The sequence below is a fragment of the Xyrauchen texanus genome, chromosome 37 (assembly GCF_025860055.1).
Source record: "Xyrauchen texanus isolate HMW12.3.18 chromosome 37, RBS_HiC_50CHRs, whole genome shotgun sequence".
NCBI lineage: Eukaryota > Metazoa > Chordata > Actinopteri > Cypriniformes > Catostomidae > Xyrauchen > Xyrauchen texanus.
Window position 1 is genome coordinate 27,279,735 of NC_068312.1, and position 22,907 is coordinate 27,302,641.

Below are 22,907 nucleotides of genomic sequence, written 5' to 3' on the forward strand. Positions count from 1 at the left end.
CCAATACAGTAATTTCTCAAAGGTGACAGGATAAGGCGCACGTTTGCATGTGTGTTGTGTGTGTGTGTGTGTGTGTGTGTGTGTGTGTGTGTGTGTGTGTGTGTGTTTGACAATGATCCACAGTCAGCACTAAGCAATTACAGTCTTTTAACACTAGGGAATGCTGGAAAAAAGAAGTAAATATTCAACAAATGTATGTAAACCCCCATCTGAGATTTTGAATATACAAAGAGGATAAAGATATTGATAATGGAGTTTGATGACTACACTTTGGTGCACTAAACGGTTGTGTCACTTTTGTGTGTGATATTTTAATAATTTAGTGAAAACAAAAAATCCTGCATCGTATTCATTATCCGTGCATAAACCAAAGTGTAGTAGTACCGGTAGTGTTGTGCCTGGATTGTTTAAAAATGAAATTTAAAATAAAACATAATTTTAAAAACCATAAAAAAAAATTAATTGAGCTTTGTTGTAGATCCGCCTTTTACGCATAACTCAGTGCTATTAATTCCAGGAGGAAAGCAGTCAGCAAATAGAATTTTAATGAAGAGAAACATTTGTGTACATTTTCTATTAGTCATGACAGCAGTAATTCACCAAATGTTGATTAAATGTTCCAACTTTAGAGAGTGTTATAACCATGCTCATATTCAGATGCTTCTTTTGTAGTCGAATGCACTTTTTGGCATTGTAAAAAGCCCGCTCCGTTAGATGGAACACAGTGGTGGAGCAATGTTGTACAGTCCCAGTGAATCTTTCCAGTAGTCTGTGGTAGGGCTGCCCCCCTGATAGTCAACCAAACGTTAATCGATGAGAAGAGTCTTGGTCGACCAAGTTTTGATTGATCGCAGAAAGAAACTCCACAGAAAATGATGCATTACCGCTGGTTGGACGCTAGGTGGTACTATGGGGTAATTTTCATTAAGCAGGGTAAAGCCTACACAATAAAGCAAGACACATTGATATCAAACTTTGACATTATCTTTTATTTATTTAAAAACAACTTTTTGAAAGATGGCTTTACAAGAGTTGTCAACATCTCTCTGGCAATTAACATACTTCATCTGTGCATTCTATACCGGTCGGGTATTTCGTTGTCCGGGAGAATACATCATGTGTGTGAACAAATTTGTTTTGTTCCCTTCTTCACGAAATATATATATATTTCCACAGGGGTGGAAAGAGTACTGAAATATAATACTCAAGTAAAAGTACAGTTACATCTTAAAACTTTGAGTATGCGTAGAGTAAAATTACCTGTCCTAAAATCTACTCAAGTAAGAGTAAAAGATAATCATATACACTCACCTAAAGGACTATTAGGAACACCTGTTCAATTTCTCATTAATGCAATTATCTAATCAACCAATCACATGGCAGTTGCTTCAATGCATTTATGGGTGTAGTCCTGGTCAAGACAATCTCCTGAACTCCAAACTGAATGTCAGAATGGGAAAGAAAGGTGATTTAAGCAATTTTGAGCGTGGCATGGTTGTTGGTGCCAGACGGGCCGGTCTGAGTATTTCACAATCTGCTCAGTTACTGGGATTTTCACGCACAACCATTTCTAGGGTTTACAAAGAATGGTGTGAAAAGGGAAAACATCCAGTATGCTGCAGTCCTATGGGCTGAAAATGCCTTGTTGATGCTAGAGGTCAGAGGAGAATGGGCCGACTGATTCAAGCTGATAGAAGAGCAACTTTGCCTGAAATAACCACTCGCTACAACCGAGGTATGCAGCAAAGCATTTGTGAAGCCACAACACGCACAACCTTGAGGCGGATGGGCTACAACAGCAGAAGACCCCACCGGGTACCACTCATCTCCACTACAAATAGGAAAAAGAGACTACAATTTGCAAGAGCTCACCAAAATTGGACAGTTGAAGACTGGAAAAATGTTGCCTGGTCTGATGAGTCTCGATTTCTGTTGAGACATTCAGATGGTAGAGTCAGAATTTGGCGTAAACAGAATGAGAACATGGATCCATCATGCCTTGTTACCACTGTGTAGGCTGGTGGTGGTGGTGTAATGGTGTGGGGGATGTTTTCTTGGTACACTTTAGGCCCCTTAGTGCCAATTGGGCATCGTTTAAATGCCACGGCCTACCTGAGCATTGTTTCTGACCATGTCCATCCCTTTATGGCCACCATGTACCCATCCTCTGATGGCTACTTCCAGCAGGATAATGCACCATGTCACAAAGCTCGAATCATTTCAAATTGGTTTCTTGAACATGACAATGAGTTCACTGTACTAAAATGGCCCCCACAGTAACCAGATCTCAACCCAATAGAGCATCTTGGATGTGGTGGAACGGGAGCTTCGTGCCCTGGATGTGCATCCCACAAATCTCCATCAACTGCAAGATGCTATCCTATCAATATGGGCCAACATTTCTAAAGAATGCTTTCAGCACCTTGTTGAATCAATGCCACGTAGAATTAAGGCAGTTCTGAAGGCGAAAGGGGGTCAAACACAGTATTAGTATGGTGTTCCTAATAATCCTTTAGGTGAGTGTATGTGCATAGACGTCTTTTCTGTTAACAGTTCTTAAAAATATAATAAAGTGCGTCTGTGTGTTTTTGGGCAAATTATGTGTAATATTAATTTGATAATGCTAATAATAATATCACGTGTCTTGTTGAGCACGTTACCCCGGAGACATGGCATATGTGGAGGCTTCACGCTATTCTTCGCAGCATCCATGCACAACTCACCACGCGCCCAACTGAGAGTGAACCATTATAGCGACCACGAGGAGGTTAACCCATGTGAATCTACCCTCCCTAGCAACCGGGCCAATTTGGTTGCTAAGGAGACCTGGCTGGAGTCACTCAGCACACCCTAGATTCGAACCCGTGACTCCAGGGGTGGTCAGCGTCTTTACTCGCTGAGCTAACCAGGCGCCACACACACACACACACAAATAATAACTGTCACATTAAGAAATGAGCTGTCATGTGTCTCCTACTCTCTTGCAGTAACCAGGGGAACCTTGTCGCTCTAGCAACCGCTATCTTGGTGGGAGACACCTTAATACGGATTGCATTCAGGCAGCGCTGGAGTTCCTCTTTCAACACCTGCAGCTCTGCATAATGTCATCGCTCTCTTGTTATGTTTCTCTCATTTTCTTTTCAACACAAAGCTGCCTCTGTCCAGGCATTGCGCTAGATATGGACACTGAAAAATACTGCTGTATATTTTGCAAATGAACTATAGGGAATGGAGCCAACAAAAGACAGACACACTTAGGCTGTTGGCAGATGGGATATTGTTTAATTTGCTTTCAGCACCTGAATCGGACCATAGTGTCAAGGGAATAGACTGTCTGTTTAAAGTATGCCTGCCAAATCCTTGCTTAGCATTAAATTAATACATAAAGAGAGAGAAAGAAGTGAGAGAAGAGAGACTGCATTAAAGGTATAGTTCACCCAAAAAGGAAACTTTTACCATAATTTATCTGCCCGCACAACTAGTGAACACAAAAGGAGATGACAGCCTTAGTCACCATTCACTTTCACTAAATTTGTATTTTTCACACAATGAAAGTGGTGACTGAGGCATAACATCTTTTTTTTTTTTTTTCCACAAAAGAAAAAGAAGTTTGGAACAACATAAGAGAGTAAATTATGACATAATTTTCATTTTTGGATCAGCTTTCCCTTTCCCAGTGCAGTGTGTGGGCAGAGTAAAGAGAATCACGGAAGATCAGCTTTCCAAAGGGGTCATGTTTCAACTTGCATACTGTCACACAACAAACATTATCTGATGTATTTCAGTTCATTTTAACACTGAAATTACATGTTGGTTGCTGCTGTTATACAACTGGTAAAATCCTTTTTGTGCTTGATGCTTTCCTTATTCTTTAAACTGCACCTTACTGTGATTATATACTCCATTGTGGACTGAAACTGAACACCAGTAGGGTTGATGGGTAATTAATACCCAGACTAGATCTGTCTGTAGTGCTACAGGAACTTAGTGTGCAAGAGTGACAGCCCACATTTTAAGCTGCCTGGGTTCCAAAGTATTTTACATTAAAAGGTAAATAATGCCATCCATGGAAGAATGGCAAGGTAAAAACCACTGCAAACCCAGACGAACATTAAGGATCATCTGAATTTGACCTTTTGGGAGAATGTTCTGTGGACTGATGAGTCAAACATGGGACTGTTTGGAAGACAGACGTCCCTTTACATCTGGCGTAAATCAAACAATTCCACAAAAAAAAGCATTATAGCTACGGTCAAGCATGGCGGTGGTAGTGTGATGGTGTGGGGATGCTTTGCAGCTTCAGGGTCAGGGCAACTTGCAATAATTGAGGGAAACATGAATTCGGCTCTCTACCAGAAAATCCTAAAGGAGAACATCCAGCCATCAGTCTATGATTTTAAGCTCAAGCGCAGCTGGATTATGCAGGAGGACAATGATACAAAGCATAGGAGTAAGTACACCTCTGAATGGCTCAAAAGAAGCTAAATTAAAGTTTTGGAGTGGCCTAGTCAAAGTCCTGACTTGAACCCAATTGAGATCAGTGTTTCTCCATTAATTACCTAGACTGTGGCGGCCCACCACATTTGTTCGATTTGCCCCGCCACAGTTTCATAATGACCCGGATATATTTTTACACTTCTCATAAAAACATAAAAGATCCCTAACTTTGTGTTTTGTGCAGTTGCTTCAGTAAAGCATCTCTCAGTCACGACACGAAGGGACTGAAGGGAATCAGATTTTTATCACTGACAATTTATATGTTGCGGTACAATTTTGTAATTTTTACATGATATGTAGGGGTATGGTTTTTATTTTGAAATCAGCCACGTTTATTCACAATGGTAATGTTTAATCAGCAACATGTATTATTTTACAGTGGTTAATGTTAAATCCATTATTTTATATACACATTCTGCTCTGCTGAAGTAACCCGTTCAGTTCCGGGAGAATTCCATGCATTCCGATCCCTTTGTGTGAAGAACAGACCCAAATGTATGTTTTTATTTCATGGTCCCCTGGCATCCAACATACACTTCAGCTCTAGACTCGTTCCAGACACAATTTAAAAAATCACCACCACGAGTAGGCTGATTGAGATGACCGATTACAATGATCTCAAGTTTGGATGTATCTTTTGAATGAGATGTGTGACCAGTATTGGATGGTGCTGCCTTGACAAAGGGGGGATATTTTCAGCGATTAAAATCTTCAGTTTCAATCTGTTCCTCACAAAATGCTATCATATGGTTTGGAATTATTATAGTGCTTTTGTACCATTTTAATTTTAAATAAATGATTGTAACTGTTGTTTTATCTGCTTGTTATGTCTTTAATATTGTTGAGAATTGTCATAATGGTGGGGTAAAAACAAAAATTGTGTAATGTACTTTTAAATTATTGTTACAAAATTTACCCAACCCCATCCCTAAACCTAACCAGTTATCAATTATGTTCAACATGAAACCTCATTCATGATTTACATAGATGATAATTGAATAGGTTCAGGAATGGGGTTGGGTTAGGGGATCTAAATTTATCAACATGATAGTGTAATATAACCACACTAATATTTATAAGTATAATGAAACAAATTACGGTTAAACACGCAATAGCCAAAGATTGGCAGTGACGCCTCCCTTTTAAAGTGCCCTGAGTGTATCGGATACAGATGCCAGAGGGTGCTTTTGGCATCTGTAGATTGATGCGCTGGGCACATGCACAAGCGTCAATATTTGATGCCTCGTGAGTGAGAACGTGTTGCATGTCGACAGACATATCGGCTGCTTGTCGTGAAAAACAATGTATAACGTATGTAGCGTTATATCTAGCTGGCTAACGTTAGTTAATTATCTAAGATTAATACCAGTGGCTCTGACAACATAACTATTTATAAAATACACCAGTTCAAAACACGTAACCACTTTTGCTTAATTTCTTTGATAGCTCAAATGTATGCTCTACTCGATATTGTGTTTTGACCATCTTTTAACTGCGTTAAACTCTGTCTCGTTTACCATGCTTTGTGGGTGTGACTTTTCTTTTGTGTGTTTATGATTAAATTATTACTATAGCACAAAATAGATCTTCACAGATCTAGCCTCTTAATATTGCTCTCAAAGTACACCAGATTGATGCATTTTAACTTTAAAATGCACAAAATTTTATTACAGGAGATCATGCCGCAAGACCCTCCTGGAAGTCCACCAACCAGAGTCTCCCAAAATCCTGTGGGAAACGGAGATGCTGTGCTCATGTTTCAAACCCTCCAATGTGGCTGAACTAAAGCAGTTCTGCAAAGAGTGGGCCAAAATTCCATATCAGCGTTGTGAAGGACTAATCTCTAATGGAATCATTTGGTTGCAGTTGTTGCTGCTAAAGGTGGCACCATTAAGATTAAGGGGGCAGTTAATTTTTCGCATGAGTGATATAGGTGTTGGATAACTTTTGGATAAAACATTTTTAAAACTGTATTTTGTGTTTACTCAGGTTGCCTTTGTTTTTTTACATCATGTCTGAAGATCTAAAACAATTTAGTATGAGCCAGAGTGCTAACGAGAACCAAGAAATATGATCATATTAGCCCCATTTTATCATCGTTACATTGGCTACCTGTTAAATTCCGTATTAATAAAAAAATTCTGTTAACTACGTACAAAGATTTGAATGGTCTAGCTCCACAGTACATAAGTGACCTTCTACCATGCTACATTCCATCACTTTCATTACGATCGCAAAATTCTGGCCTGTTAATAGTTCAAGTTCAAGTTCATTTTATTTATATAGCACATTTTATAACAGCCACTGACTGACCAAAGTGCTTTACAGAACTTTCACTTATCTGTTCCTAGAATATCAAAATCCACAAAAGGAGGTAGATTTAGTTTAGTCTGCCGGAACCAGAAACATTGATCATGATTTATAACTTTGCAATAAATTGAATGGCATCTATGCTTATATTATTTTATTTGTTTCCCTGTCTCAACCTCGGGACTCCTATCCTGAGGTCACACAGAACCGGCTGGATCCAGCTCCATTCCTGCTACGTGTTGGACTCCACCGCTACGTGTCGAATGAATGATGATGACGAAATGCAGCCGGTGCCAGCCATACATCACTTCAGTCTATTATGATGGACTTCAGAGGATGAACTGATGCCAACTCCAACCATAAGACATGGGATATTTTATATGTCATTGTCTGAACCTTGGATTTAGGATGGACCACACCAAATCTCACCGAAATTACCGGCCAGGTTGAACTGTGTTTCACATCCCTGATCTCTGCCTGCATCACCTCAGTCTATTGATGGACGACGATCTTGAAATGGAATTCATAGACTAACAATTGCCAACAAAAGCCTTCATCAGCCAATTAACAAGGACAATTGCATCTATGTGAACTTCTGCAGTTAATCCAGGATGGACTTCAAAGACATTAGTCATTAATCTTACAGTTCAAACAAAATCAATGTTTAAACACTGACCCTTAACACTTACTTAGTTTAATAATTTTAAACCATGACTTTAATTATACATAAGTAATATTTACATTATATTCATGATGTTAGCCAGAGGGGAACTTGCCCCCACAGTGAGTCTGGTTTTTCACAAGATTATATTTCTCCATTAATCAACATCTTATGGAGTTTTGTGTTCCTTGCCACAGTCGCTTTCAGCTCGTTCACTGGGGTTATCAATACAATTATTATTGAATTACTTATTTTTAAACACGATTAACAATCATATTTTATCTAATTACACAATGATGATTCATCAACATTATAGACATTACAGTTTTATTGTCTGTTAATGCTGATCTTCTGTAAAGCTGCTTTGAAACGATGTGTGTTGTGAAAGCCTCTATACAAATAACATTGACTTGAATTGAGATATACACAAAAACAGAAGAAATCAGGATGGGGCAAATACTTTTCCACAGCACTGTACTAATTGGCCTGTATCTTGTGAGCGAAAAATTCAAACTTAACAAAACTTAAAACACAGGTGTGGCAGAGCAGAACTGCGCAATGCCCCTTTAAGGATCCACCACCACCAACTAAAATGGCTGCTCGTCAGAGGACCAGGTGTCAACACTTATGTCAGCTATAAAGGTAACCAAGAAGATGGTTGTTGAGGGCCCAAAATGAAAAAGAGAGATTTGAGACTGGTTTAATGTGAAGTTGAGGTGTGCCAAGCTGAGGAAGGAGAAAGTTTGTTTTGTGTACTGGGATGTGGATTTGGAACATGAACGGAGAAGAGAGGAAGAAACCACAAGGGGAGAAATCTAACAGTGCTTATCACCAGAGAGTGAGGCCTGGATTCTCTTCATAGCCGTTGTTTGCACTTCTTCAGTGAGAGTGGAGTGGCATGGATTTGTAGGATCTGCAACTGCCGAAGAGCTCCACGTTCATAGTGTGACGGCAAAATAAAGGTCTATAGTGGAAGCGCTAGGAAATACCTTGATTTCTTCTGACTTGCCTTTATTCCCTTGTGTTGGACTCTCGCTCTGTGTCCTGCAGCATTGCCCACAGTCACCATACAGGTACATGCAAAACTCTCCGTAAACCAGCGTGCACCATCCACAAACTCCTGCCTTAACTCTCTCTCATACATTTTACACACACACACACACACACACACACACACACACACACACACACACACACACACACACACTAATAATTATTGTTGGATGTGTTTTGTTGGGATTTATGTATTGTATTATTGTTGGTATTTTGTTTGTAAGTCTTTGACTCCTTGCCTTTTTGTTTACTGTTTTATTTGTTATTTAAATACACTTATGCTTTGTTACACTATTTTGTTATTGTTTTACTTCATGTAATTGGTGGCTTTTAGAGCTATCTGGGGCGAGATATCCATTTTGACAGGCCTAAACCTGTCTGGCACCCAAATTTTGTTATTTAAATTTAGTACAGGGACCGCCACCGCTACACATGGACAAGAGAACATTCTGAGGTCACATGCAAAATGTCATACATTTCTGATGCTAGGGGCACTGTAATTTAAGAAAATCCAATTTTTGCTGCTGTAATTAAGGCAGTTAGGGTTGGGCCGGGTGAGCAGACCACAGACTGAAAATACGCAACAGAACAGAGTAATGACGAGTTTACACTACATGATTTTAAGCCCGATTATCGCTCGCCAACAGTTTTGTGGAGATCGCCTACAAAAGCATAAAATCGGAGGAAAATCGGAGCTCGCTCCCGTGAGCAAAGATCGCAATGTATGAACCAACAAAGATGCGATTTGAGAGATGCGCTGACACATCACCGATGTCAGTGAGATATCTAGAATGTTAAAAATATGGACCTGTCTGCGATTCCAAATCGTGCAATGTGAAATATGTTTTAGACTGAATACAACTGCAGCGTTGACCTACAGCCAATGAGAGAGCAAGAAATGGGGCACTGGAAGTTTCAGTGGGAGGAATCCTGATGTACCTGCAATAGAACACCAACTAGCATGGCTGCGGTATCAAGAAAGTTTCATTGGACCGAAGAAATGGAGGAAAAATTTGTGGAACATTGGCAGGAACACCAGTGCATATTTGATGTTTCATCTGAACTGTACCACAACTGGGTAGAGAAAGAGAAGTGTTGAAGAAAAATAGACCATTCTCTTGGACAGTCAGGTAAGCAAATAGGTAGATTTTTCAGAAGGATTTACTTATTCATATTGTAACCAATAAAATATATGATGCCTTTAGATGAATAAAAACATACACATCATATTCTGAAATGTATAACATGATCATGCATTTGTTTTCATATCTCGTATCACTTCTCGCGTGTACAATGTTGTGAAATGTAATTTGGAGTCCAGGCAGAGTCGTCGGGATTCGTCAATAATTAAATGTTTTGTAAGGTGTTCACCCGTCGCCAATTCGTCGTGTAATTTGAAAACGCCACGACTTCCGTGATAAGACAGACAGTGTAATATGAACGGTACCACGATCAGATGTATTTGAAAGTCATGTAGTGTGTAGGATGCATAAGGGGAACTAAAAAAAAATAGACCCACAGAAGTAAGAAGGTTGCTAAGATTACACTGGAGGAATCACACACTTATATTATACACTAGTCTAATGCAGTAAGACTTTTGACAATCTGCATAAAGTCTGATCCTCTTTGCAGCTTAATCTGGCCAAAAACTGTCCACTTAAACAGGAGGAACATAAAAAACAACCAGTTAAGGTACATTTTCACATGACATCTGGGGCGGGTAAATCAGGATCATTCAGTGTTATGCAGTTAACCCAGTGACCTCACTAACATTGCCTATTTGGTGCTCTTGATCTGGTAGGAAGACCGAAACAAGACTTCTGACTGAGGTGTTGGAACATGACCTGCTCTCAGTAGCAGTAGTTCCTGAATGATCTAGTATTCTTTTTCTCCCTGTATGAAAGGGGGCAGGCTAGGTATTAAAGTAGGACATACCCAAAATAGCCCTGCAAGGTGTACAGAATGTGCAGAGCATTTCTGTCCTCATGGGAATACTGACAAAGCCCTGGACTGTCCCACTCAGTTCTTATTTTCTGTCTCTGTCTCTGTCTGTGTCTGTGTTCTCCCTCCCTGAACTGACTGAAATAGTCAGCATATGAATCCCAAACTACTTACAAGGCAACTGCATGTATAAACACAGGGTAAACAGGAACTCCTACCATGCTGCTGAGCATCTTGAACATAAAGATATAAAAAAAATACAAAAATAAATCTGGCAGACTTACCCAAAAATTGTTCTTGAAATATGCCATCTCCATTTAGACGGTTTCTAGAGAGTTCTGAAAGAGACAACAAGACAAAGGTCATGGAGCTAATGTTAGGGATGGGTCACAATTGTCAACTAGCTGGCTATTTTAACAAGACATTTTCTCATATTAAATTTGCACTATTAGAATCATGTTACATGAATTGAAACGTGGAGAATTTTTTATTTTTATTTAATAGATGTATTTGATGTCTTTAGAAAGCAGAATAAAATGGTAACAATCAAAATTCTGTAATTGTTTATTTGTATTTTTTACGTTTTCTCTGAAATTTTCCATGGAACCTCTTGCACCACTTTGCGACCCTGCAGGGGTCCAGTTTGAAAACCCCTGGTCTACAGTATATGTTTGACAATTTGTTTTGTAAAATACAGTGGTTCTTAGGACTGAGTATTGCTAGCAAAATCAACGCCACAAAATTTACCATGGTTTTACTACAGAAAATATATTTTAATTTTACAGATGATTTTTGTGGTAAAACTATAGCAAAAATACAGGAAACCCAAAACTATGGTAAAAAAACAATAATAATAAACTGGTTAGTTTTTCTACACCATGATTAATTTGCTGTACATGTATCATGGTTCTCATTTTTTTTCCTGTTTAATGTTTACTGCAGGTTAACTATACTGAAAACAAGGTTCATATATGTAAAGGGATGTTATTTTTTTTTCTGGATTTAAAAAAAATCATATTTGTACCACATATTCACCATGGCGTTAAACAGTAGTAATTACTTTTTGTTTTTCTGACAGAATAACTGTGATTTTTCTTACAACTGTTACTATGGTTTTCATGGTTAAAATAAGGCTACTTAGTAAAACCATGTAAGATCTTGTGGTTATCGTTATACTTTGAACATTAGGTTTAAAATATAATTACTATAGTAAAACCACGGTTACTTTATTGCAAGGGAAAACAAAATAATTGTGAGGGAATGCAAAACTTAGGGAGTGAACGCAAAACTAATATGATGCAAAACTTATTCCAAGGGAATGCAAAACATTTGAAAGGGAACCAGAAAATAGATACCCTTCCTGTCCTCTAAGTGGCTAGTAAAACCCTACTGGAACAGTTGAGTCTTTAAGTTCATCCCCTTACGCTACAGACATTCAAATGCAAACAGACATCCATAATCATTGTGTTACATATTTAAGACAGCTTGATGAGTTAAAAAATAAAACTTTGAAAGACCCCTGCATTCTGTTCTGTTGTGCTCCATCTAGCTGTCTTTTAATGCAAGAAGAAACACTAATCAGGGTTAGGTGAACCCAGAAGCTGCCCACTATAAGCATACAGGGTTTTCCCTTATGACAATTAGATGGGCCTTTGTAAATCTGCTAAAGGGAAGCATTTAAAAAAAAAAAAAACGTATGGGGGAGGAACAAGGACGCAATGGAAACAAGGTTAACTGTGGAGAACAGACAGACATAAAATGATGATGGAAGCAGGCTCATGCAGGGATGAATAGCAAGAATTTAAGGTACCTATAAAAAGATCAAACCCATACATACACACACATATTCTTTCTGTTTTGATCTACTGTTAGAGGACACAGAGAAGACTCTTTGTGAACATAAAATGTCAGCCAACTCAGAAATATAAAAACCTTCAACTCAGCTATTAGCCCAAGCAGCCCACTAGACAATTTTTTCAGACCAAGTCTATTCAATGAAACTAAATTACTTTTGTCATTTAAGTCACTAAAATATTGTGGAAGGTCTGGGGCTAACCTAACAATAAAACCCTTATGAAAGTTGAGATGTCAGGTTAGTTGATCCCTGTAAAGTTACATAAAGCATCTATGTATCATAGTTGTTTAGTTGAACGTTTCTGAGGTGAGACTTCATACAGACAGAAACAACAGGTGCAAGGAGCAGAGTCATGTTCTTCAGTAATAGAGTCTCAAAACACACAATTTTTTTTTTTTTTTAACCATATTGGGGACTTTCCATTGAGTAATGCAGTAACTACACATTTAGTCTAAATGAGTAAGCAAAGAGTTATGACCAAACTTATGCCTTTTAGACTATGATCCATCCTGTGACAGATAGGTTTGGCTCAAACAATGCTCCGATTCAGAGAAAACAGCTCCACATATAATCCACATTTGACTGGACAACCAAAAAACTTTGAAGCTTTGAAGTTTCAGAGTTGACTACATTTTGGATTTGTAAGGCAATATTATTTTTATGTTGAGCTAATACAGCAACATTAATTGACACATTATATACAGTAGTTTGTATATCAAGTGGTTTTCCTTGTGGAGACTGTTAACTGATCACCTAAATGTAGGTGATTTCAGTTTTTACTGTTCTTGTGGGGATATCTAGTTCTGACCCATACACACATCCACTTCTCATCGTTGCTCACTCTCTTTCATAAACATATCTTGGCAGTGTGTGCCAGCTCTCAGAATGTGACTGGAGGACGCAAGCTCATTTATTACCATTTCAGTGTCATGATATTTTCAAGTATGTGTTCCTGCTTTCTAATACACCAGCAGACACTTGCAGCCCACAGCTACACACCGAGATTTACACTGACAGCCAAAAGTTTGGAATAAATGTACAGATTTTGCTGTTTTGGAAGGAAATTGGTACTTTAATTCATCAAAGTGGCATTAAACTAATCGCAGAGTATGGTCAGGACATTACTGAAATAAAAAAAAAAAAACAGCACCATCACTATTTGAAAAAAACTCATTTTTTATCAAATCTAGACTGGCCCCATTTCCAAACAGCCATTATCCTCGAGTAATCATGCTAAATTGCTAATTTGGTATTAGAAAATCACTTGCCATTATATCAAACACAGTTGAAAGTTATTTGGTTCGTTAAATGAAAATTAACATTGTGTTTGTTTTGAGTTGCCACACTATGCGATAGTCGATCGATTACAGTGATGGAAAAAATATTTTCTGCGTTGGTTACAAGAGAGGTAGATGTTGAGAAATGGATTGATTATCTGAAGTCATCGGAAAGGGAAATATCCACAAATCCGCTCAACCAAAATACACCTGGAAAACATTTTGGAACAACTGGAAGATCTCTAAAACAGGAGCTGAAGAAATTATGTACATTATGAAATTATGTACCTGAGCATGAAAAAGGCAGAGATATGACGAAATTCCTAGATGAGCTCCTCCCAAGTCTGTTCAACATAACAGGCCAAAAACTGGAAATTGAGCGAGCTCACAGAGTCCTGGCTCACAGATCTGCTGAGGGAGACAGGCCTTGATCAATTCTGGCCAAATATTTGAGATCATCTGATAAAGATCTCGTGTTGAGCGAGGCGAGGAGCAAAGGAAAGCTTTCTTGGAAGAATCACAGTATTTTTTTTATTTGAGTGTAAGAAACTCTTGCATCAATGGAAGATCACTTTTGCACTGATGTTTCTGGTCAAACTGAGAATAGATATGAAGGATGGCCGCAAAGTACTTGCGTGTCCCATGCAAGCACTTTCCTTCATAAATACAGTGAGTGTCAGTGGAGTGAGTAAGCCATTTGGTGTTTCTCATGTGAGTGGATTGACTTATTGTTTTCTTCTCATGTGAGTGGATTTTTGCAGAAGCACCAGACTTGAGTAATCCGATGGCAAAGTTGTTGCGGGGGCTCTCGTCTTTTGAACCCATCTGGTAGGGACAATACATTTTTTTCCATCAGTCCTTAAGATTTATTCTAGAATAGATTTTTTTTAATATATATATCCAAGTCCGTCATTTCATCTGTTGTGGATTGCTCAATTGAAAACATCTTAGTCTTAGATCATGCCCTGGTGAGTTTAGAGATGTTGCCACATACGGAGAAAAAGAAATCATATAGTTGACGCTTTAATGTATCCCTTTTGCAAAATCCCGATTTCCAACAAATGTTAAAGACTGAAATCAATGTTAATATTGAGACCAATTGGTCCTCAGTGTCCTCTGAGGGCATGGCTTGGGAGGCACTTAAGGCAGTTCTTAGGGGCCGGATCATACAGTATGCCTCATTCACCAAAGAATCCAAAGCACGAGAACTTGTGGAGTTGGAAGGGAATATTAAAAGTGCAGAGGCAGAGCTGAAGTGCCAAATCTCATCTGATGGCCTCAGAGAATTGCCCCGTTTGAAATACAGATATAATACTATTTTGTTGCGGAAAGAGTTTTGGTTATTCAGAGCAAGACAGTCATACTTTGAGTTGGGGGACAAAGCAAGAAAGCTTTTGGCTAGATATATAAAGCAGAGTGAGACTTTTTCTACTATTCCCTCAGTGAAATCTGCTGGTGGTGAAATTTTAACCTAGGCCATTGATATTAATAATGCCTTTTAAAGAGTTCTATCTTGATCTTTATAGTTCCACGTCTTCGTCTACTGATGAAGATATTAGAAACTTTGTGGAGCCATTAGAACTCCCTAAATTGACGACTGAGCAAAAACATTCCCTTGATACTGAGATAACCTTGGAGGAGCTTGACGAGGTAATTAAGGCCCTGCCTACTGGCAAGGCTCCGGGGCCAGATGGCTTTGCAGCTGAAAGTTTTTAGATCTTATGCTACAGAACTGGCTCCACTTTGTTAGAGGTTTATACAGAATCTTTAAAGAATGGAAAGCTTCCTCCAACCATGACACAAGCCCGGATCAGTCTGATTCTTACAAAGGACAAAGATCCAAGCGAGTGTCTGATCGCTAGATGTAAACATTTTGTAAAAAATTCTGGCTAACCGTTTAAGAAAAGTTACGAGATCACTTATACTTATAGATCAGGTGGGGTTTATTCAGGGCCGCAGCTCTTCTGATAACATTAGGCGTCTCATCAATTTTATGTGGTCAGTGGCGAATGATCAGACTGCGATCGCGGCCATCTCACTTGATGCCGAAAAGGCGTTTGATATGGTAGAATGGGATTATCTTTAAGATTTTGGAAATATATGGGTTCGTAAATACTTTTATTGGATGAAGTTACTTTATAGACACCCTTACAGATTACTTTACTCTGAATGGGGGCACTCGGCAGGGTTGTACACTTTCCCCATTATTGTTCTGCCTTGCCCTGGAACCATTAGCAGCAACGATAAGAAAGGGGGATGATTTTCCAAGGGTGACGGTGGGAGGTGTGGCGCATAAGCTTTTACTTTACGCAGATGATATTTTATTATTCATCTCCGACCCCACTATATCCATGCATTGTCTCCACAGAATTATCCATTTCTTTTCTAAATTTACGGGATACAGAGCATTGGCTCTGACTATGTACTGCCCAGTAACGGCTTTTCAACAGGGTGCCTTTCAATGGCCCAAACAGGGCATTAAGCATTTGGGTATGTTATTTCCAGCAAATGTATGTGATAAGTTAATTTTGATCCTTTAATAAAAGGTTTTTCGAGTGATGTGAGTAGGTGGGCTTCATTTTATTTATCGATGATTGGGAAGTTATATGATGACGATCAAATATCATGATGATGATACGTTATAAAATTAATTGTATTCCAAAATTCAACTACCTACTACTATCTCTCCCTGTAGATGTCCCCCTCTCTTATTTGAAGCAACTTGATAGTAAAGTCCTTCATTTGAAATGGAAAGCATCCCAGTTTACATTTCAATAAGTTACATAGGCCGTACACACATTGTTTGAAAATGTGATCCAACATTTCAGGATTCCTAGATCTCAGTTCTTCAGGTACTTACAGCTGCGCCACCTGCTCTGTACTAATTTAGCATACATTACATTTGAGTTTTCTTTAAATCTGTGCATGCTTGCATGTTATTTTTCCAATCTGCAGGCTTTTTCAAGTGCAGGATAGCCGCCTCAAGTGACCATGTTAACATGTTAATTTTGCTCATTAAAAATGTTATGCTTTTGAAGAAGCAGCCAAGAAAATTACTTTTTCCGGCAATTTTTTTTAATCTGTTGATTTAAAAGGCTATTTTCAACGAGGTGCCGACTGTTTAACGGTTACATTTACGCATTTGGCAGACACTTTTATCCAAAGCGACTTACAGTGCACTTATTACAGGGACAATCCCCCCTGAGCAACCTGGAGTTAAGTACCTTGCTCAAGGGCTCAACAGTGGCATCTTGGTGGTGCTGGGGCTTGAACCCCCGACCTTCTGGTCAGTAACCCTGAGCCTCAACCACTGAGCCACCACCAAACTATCTTATATCCTGTGATGTATTCTGCTACATCAAAGGACAATTTTTCTATCCTATAGCAATTTTATTTTAGTTTTTACATCGTAACTGTTATTGGTAAATTTTCTTTATGGAACAGCTGTCATATTAGATCAATGGCTAATGCTTGACTGCATGTTGTGAAATACGCGTAATTTTTCCTCATATTTTTTCTTCCGTAGATTGGCTTAGCCAACCTGTTAATTAATTTCAACTATGTCATGACTGTTTTAATATGTTAAGTAACTTTTACATGGTGAATTCCTTTAGAACAGTCTGGGTTGCTCTATTGGTCATGCACTATTCATTCAATTGTTTTCAATAATTATGCCTGTTAAATATTCGCTAATGTTGATTCAGTGAATGTGTGTCATGTTCAGTGAATGTGTGTCATGTTCTATATTTAATGTACAATGATCATAATGCAAGGTGAGCATGTCACAGATAAATGCCCATTTTCAGTGGAATTAAGTGTCGGATTTGGAACAGATTAAGTATTTTAAATGGGTCGCATAAACACATTTTATTTTTGTACCATTTTCTGATGGTTGGCTGCTTTTTAGACTAGTCGACTTCAAAATTTTCATTTAAACATCAGCGAAATTAGTCATTCCGCACATCCCGACTGGCCAAGCACTCCCATCTGCAAATGTTTATTGGCTTTAAAATGCAGTACTTGTGTACGAAATGCTAACAATAAATAAATAACAGTAGTAAAAGTTGTCCATCCAGCATGTTTACAAAGAAAAACTATTTAAAAAAACAGCTCAGATGGACTAAAAAACACATTCTGTGTGAACAGCCTCTTAGAATATTTTTTGCAATTGGTACATTTCTGTAACTGATCAAGCAGGCATGGTTATCAGTCAATAATCTAAAAAAAAATTCCAATATTGGCAATACTGTTCTTTCCCATATTTCGATTCAGTTCTAATTTCAACACCAATAATGTACATCTTTGGTTTGCAAATGAAGGCCCTTCACAAAAACATTATCTTGTGCATTATTTCACATGTTCATATATGCCAATCGTGATTTCTGATGTCTGTGCGATTATGCTGCAAACAAATTTTCCCTACGGGGACAAATAAACGAACTAAAAAATATAAGCATATATAGTTCATAGTGATTAGCATTGAGGAAATAGCCAAATGGCGGCACTGTCCTTGAATAGATATGTTTGTGTGGGTCCTGATCCCCACCAGCAGAAAGCAGGTTAGAGGTGTGATTCCTGTTTTGTTTCTGAGCTCTGGATGGTGGCAGGATCTGTAGCCCATAGAGTGCTGACAACAGGGCTTTTCTCTGGCCCGCCAGCCCTCTCCTGACACAGTTGATGGCTGCCCAGCACGCCCTCTCACCGGACAGGGAAACACTCATGCTTACCCTTCACTCACTCTTGTTCTCTCACAGCCCTTTATTTAACTCGGCCTGGCTAACCTTACACGCCCACAGACGACAGGAGTTTGGCAGCGTGGCTTGGTCCAAAAATAAGACTCCGGCATAGGTTAAGAGTGCTCCAAACTGACATCAGGGCATAACGTGGCAGAGGAAATACAATCCAACTTTGACTAGAAGAAATTTCTAAAGATTAGCTTTTCGTACTCTGTAATTAGTTCTACATGTCAGCCACATGAAAAAATAGTATGTGTTCATGATAGTACAGATACTAAGATATCAAAATGTTAAAGGAATATTTTAAGATTTTACACCTGAATATCTGATCTCACAGTGAAATAGGAAACTGTAGGTTGAGTTTTATTCAGCTTTTTTTCCTTTTTCTTTTCTTGGAGGAATTTTCACTTTATTCCCCAACCCAAAACTATACCAAATTGTGCTAGTCACTGATCGTGCAAACACGATTACTTCCTGGTTTCAATGCAGGATCCAGACCAGGGTTTCCCATGCTTCTTACGAAACACCCTTCCGGTCGCACCACAGGGGAATGTAAACACCTTGGAGCAGAGGCAAAAATGTCTGATAGGAGAAGCCGCTTGTCGGCAAGTTGGCATAATGTGGGCAGAAAGTTAGTTTCAGTCACCATTTACTTTCCTTGCATCTCTTTTCCATACAAGTAAAGTGAATGGTGACTGGCTAACATTCTGCCAAACACCTTCTTTTAAGTTCAACATAAAGTCATCAGAGTTTGGAACAACATATAAATAATAAAATCTTAATGTTGTTACGCTTGTTTCTATCCATCAATGGCATTTGATAATACATAAATAAATTACAGGTTCCGTTAAAATAATATGTTCTAACTACATTCCAACCATTTGGGATTATAGCAAATCTTCCCTTGTGGATTTGGCACTACAACGCTAAGGCACTGGCAGCTGAATTTTCCACTGAATACAATCAGCCTCCTAGAGCAGAGTCCTGCAGGATCCATTTGGTGTTCTGTGAGAACTCAACTGAATACAACCAGAATAGGTCACTCTACCCCCCTGGTACTTCAATAACAAATCAGCAAATTTGCCACATTGCAATAGAAGTCTGTAAAATTAAATTTTGACTGAGATAGGCTAATACAATACCAATCAGGAAATAAACAAGCCAAAACCTACTCAGTAGAATACTATTGTGGGTTGCATCACATATTGATATATCATGTCTCAGACTGATACATTGTCCAGATGGCCATTCTATAATATCTCATTTACATTATTGAGAAGGTTAATCTACTGCATGTTCTAGAGGTAGGGGATGTTCCAGTCAGCAGGGACCTGGTGATGCAATATTACAACAATATCTGGGTTGTGATACGATAATATTGCAATTCTATGTTTAGTGTGTTGAGATTAAAAACTGCTATATTGCAATCTTTAACCGTCTTGTTTCTTATTCATCTTCCACAACAAGTGCTGAACATCCTGCTGTACTTCATCATAGGGTCATATCAGGGTTGCCAGCTTAATTTCTTAGGTGTTAGCACTGGTGCAAGTGAAATAAAAATAGAATTAGCACAAATTAAAATATATTAGCTCTAATGGCTACAGCATGGAAGGAATATTACTGCAACCCTGACAACATTCCCATGGCAACCCAGCTAAGTTTGAGCTCTCCAGATTTGACAATAGTAAAGCAGACATCAGACTCACTGTACATGTTCTTTCCTGTAATGCTCCTCATAGGTGGAAACAACACTTATCGCACTTATACAAATAGTTTAAAATTTCCCTAGGCATTATCCTAACTTTTTTGCAAATGCGAGCAACTGTTGCACTGTACAGCCCTTGGCCAGAGTGTGCATAGAGTGGTGGCTCTCAAACAATAACTTTCAATAAAATAGTTTGTACCCTTTTCCAGACTTTGAACTCATACACACTTGCTCCGAGTGGTGAACTCTTCTTTCCTAAACATATAAATGTGAATTAGAAAACCAAACAGCAATGTTAGGTAAAGCACTGCAGTAATTTAAAATACTGATTTATTTTTATCTCCCATCACTAGCCTGTTTCATTGCTGCCATTACTAAAATGTATGTAATGTAAAATGTATGATATGATCATTAATTTCAACCTTGTGCAACCCTACGTCCTTCTGCATGGACATTGTGTTTTGTCTTCTCTATACGTTATGCATAATTTAATATAAACCAACTGATCTCAGTTCAGCAAAGGGTTAAACTTTTGGTGCATCAAGTCATGTGACAAATCATGTGGCGCCGATCACAGCAGAGTTTGTCTTTGGGAGAAACACCAACAAAACTACATCTGGTAAGAAACCCAATTAAGTTTTTACAGTGAAACCTATCTGAGCCAAAAGAGTATCTAGTTTCAGCTATATGCCTCTTTCATTTTAGCAATTTATCATGAAAAGCTATTCTGTTAAACACAATGACCACGATTTTGGACAATAATACTAGTTTTTCATTAGAAATCTTATATTTACAGTGCATTTTCATAATGAGAAAATTGGCTTTCAGGAGCTTTATATGGAGTTAGGATGTACGTGAAGCCATTGACTAAATAGGGAGCAAGGGAGCATCCTATAGTTTTTTCTATGAAGCCAAGTGCATTCACCCCTAGAAACAGACGAAAAGTTCAGTTTCACTGAAGATGATGTTCGGACCATTCAACATCTTTGGCAGACATGGGACAATGGCAATCAGTATACAGATTCAGAATTTATAATGCTACATTTTATTTTAACAAGGTAGTGAAAAGGCAGTGATTGGACAATGCTGGCTATAACTTTGAATCAGCACTGGCTATCACTGGCTTGTTTTTCTGTTGCCAAAGTAGAAAAAAAAACATGTTAACACAAAATGAATTTCAAGCCAAATAATTTGTATTTGTACACTTTTTCATTTGAGCTTTTCACAATACATATGGTTCCAAAGTTAATGTCTGTAACATCTCAAAAACATGAGCAACCAACACACCAGGAAACATAAACACTATTATTTAAAAAAAAATCTATAGCTTGGGATTTTTTAAATCTCACAAGTTAAGTCTCGTTGTTCCCATATGAGGACATACATTTTTAGAAAAACTATCTGTTCTAGAATTTACTTTTTTGGTATGTTTATTAGTTGCTACAAGTTACATATAAAAAAGGAATTGGAAAATGCACACAGCATTCACGCTCAGTACCAAGGAGGATAATGTAATAGATCCATAATCTCCCATAGATAGATGGACTAGATAGATAGTTGGATAACTCGCCAATCTCCCATAGACGGATGAACGGACCGACGGACAGATAGATAGATATGTACAGTAGATACACTTCAGCAGAATATCAAACATTTTACAATTTAGTGCAATGAAAAATTAGGAGCTTAAGAAAAAGATAAGCATTTTAGCTAAACAGTGACTATCATCCCTCTCTGGCAGCATTTAAATGGCAGCACAGCACTTTTCATCCTTTCACATTCTGTCTTTCTTTCTAACTTTGCTGTGCCTTGGAGAGTATTGGCAAATGCAGATGCAGTTCAAAGGGGAGCTGCTGTTGGGGGGTAATGCCTGATCTGTCGCTCTCTCTGTCTTTGTGAAGCTTCTTATGGTGCTGTGTAAACACAAGCAGCATATAACATTTTTGCTGAGCATAATCCAGGAGTGAAGCATGGTTAGAGCCAAGAATCAACAGTCAGTCTGCTTAGCTAGTAGCAGCCCCATCTGTCAAAGACAGACATTGATTTTATGAGTGTGTTTGAGAGAGACTCAATTACACTGTATATAGTCTTTTTTTTAATTATCCTAATTTATGCAATTTAGTGCATTTTGCACTATTTTCATTATATGCAGCTAAGATGTAAATGCTTTGACAATATTAACGTAATTTTTTTTATATCTATAGACCTTATTCACCGTAATACCATGTTTGGATTTTGACGGGAAGGCTGTAAGGGATAGACTTACAGTGTCTGCATTGGCATCCACTTTATAAAGCTTTATAAAGCTCATAGATCTCATCTCATTTCAGAGTTTCTTGTCAACTGAAGTTTCTTGCGAAGATGTTTATATTTTTCAATATTTTCAGCGGAACAATCCAAAACATTTTAACTACAGTACCCATTGAAGAGACTGTAAGTTTTTAGCTCACAGCCTTGTTGTCATTCCAAACAAAAATGCAAAGATGACAAGTCAAGTGGTTTTTATTGTCGATCAACCATATACAGTTAGTACAGTACACCGTGAAACGAGACAACGTTCCTCCAGGACCATGGTGCTACAAAAAACAACATAGGACAAACACAGAACCACATGAGACTACACAAACTAAATAACATACCTATATAAAGTGCACGTGCAAACGTGTGCAAAAAGTACGGGACAGTACAATCAATTACTAAAACAATGAGCACAGTGAGAGACAGTGCAGCGCCGACCAGTACACAGTAGTGCAAAAAGATGACAGTTTCTAAAAATGCCAAATGTAAACAAAACATACTATGAGATGAGTGTTGACAGAGCCGTTGATGTTGAGCAGAGAGCGGTCACTCTGTGCTCTCCTAAAGTCAACAA

General features: G+C 38.3%; 1 protein-coding gene across 1 annotated transcript in view; it reads right to left on the reverse strand.

Moving 5' to 3' along the window:
* LOC127631300 (F-BAR domain only protein 1-like) overlaps positions 1-22,907 on the reverse strand; it is a 67,465-nt gene that overhangs the window by 35,231 nt on the left and 9,327 nt on the right. Inside the window, 1 exon segment of the mRNA XM_052109387.1 lies at positions 10,747-10,800. Within this exon segment, the coding sequence (XP_051965347.1) occupies positions 10,747-10,779 (33 nt within the window). The 5' untranslated portion in view covers positions 10,780-10,800.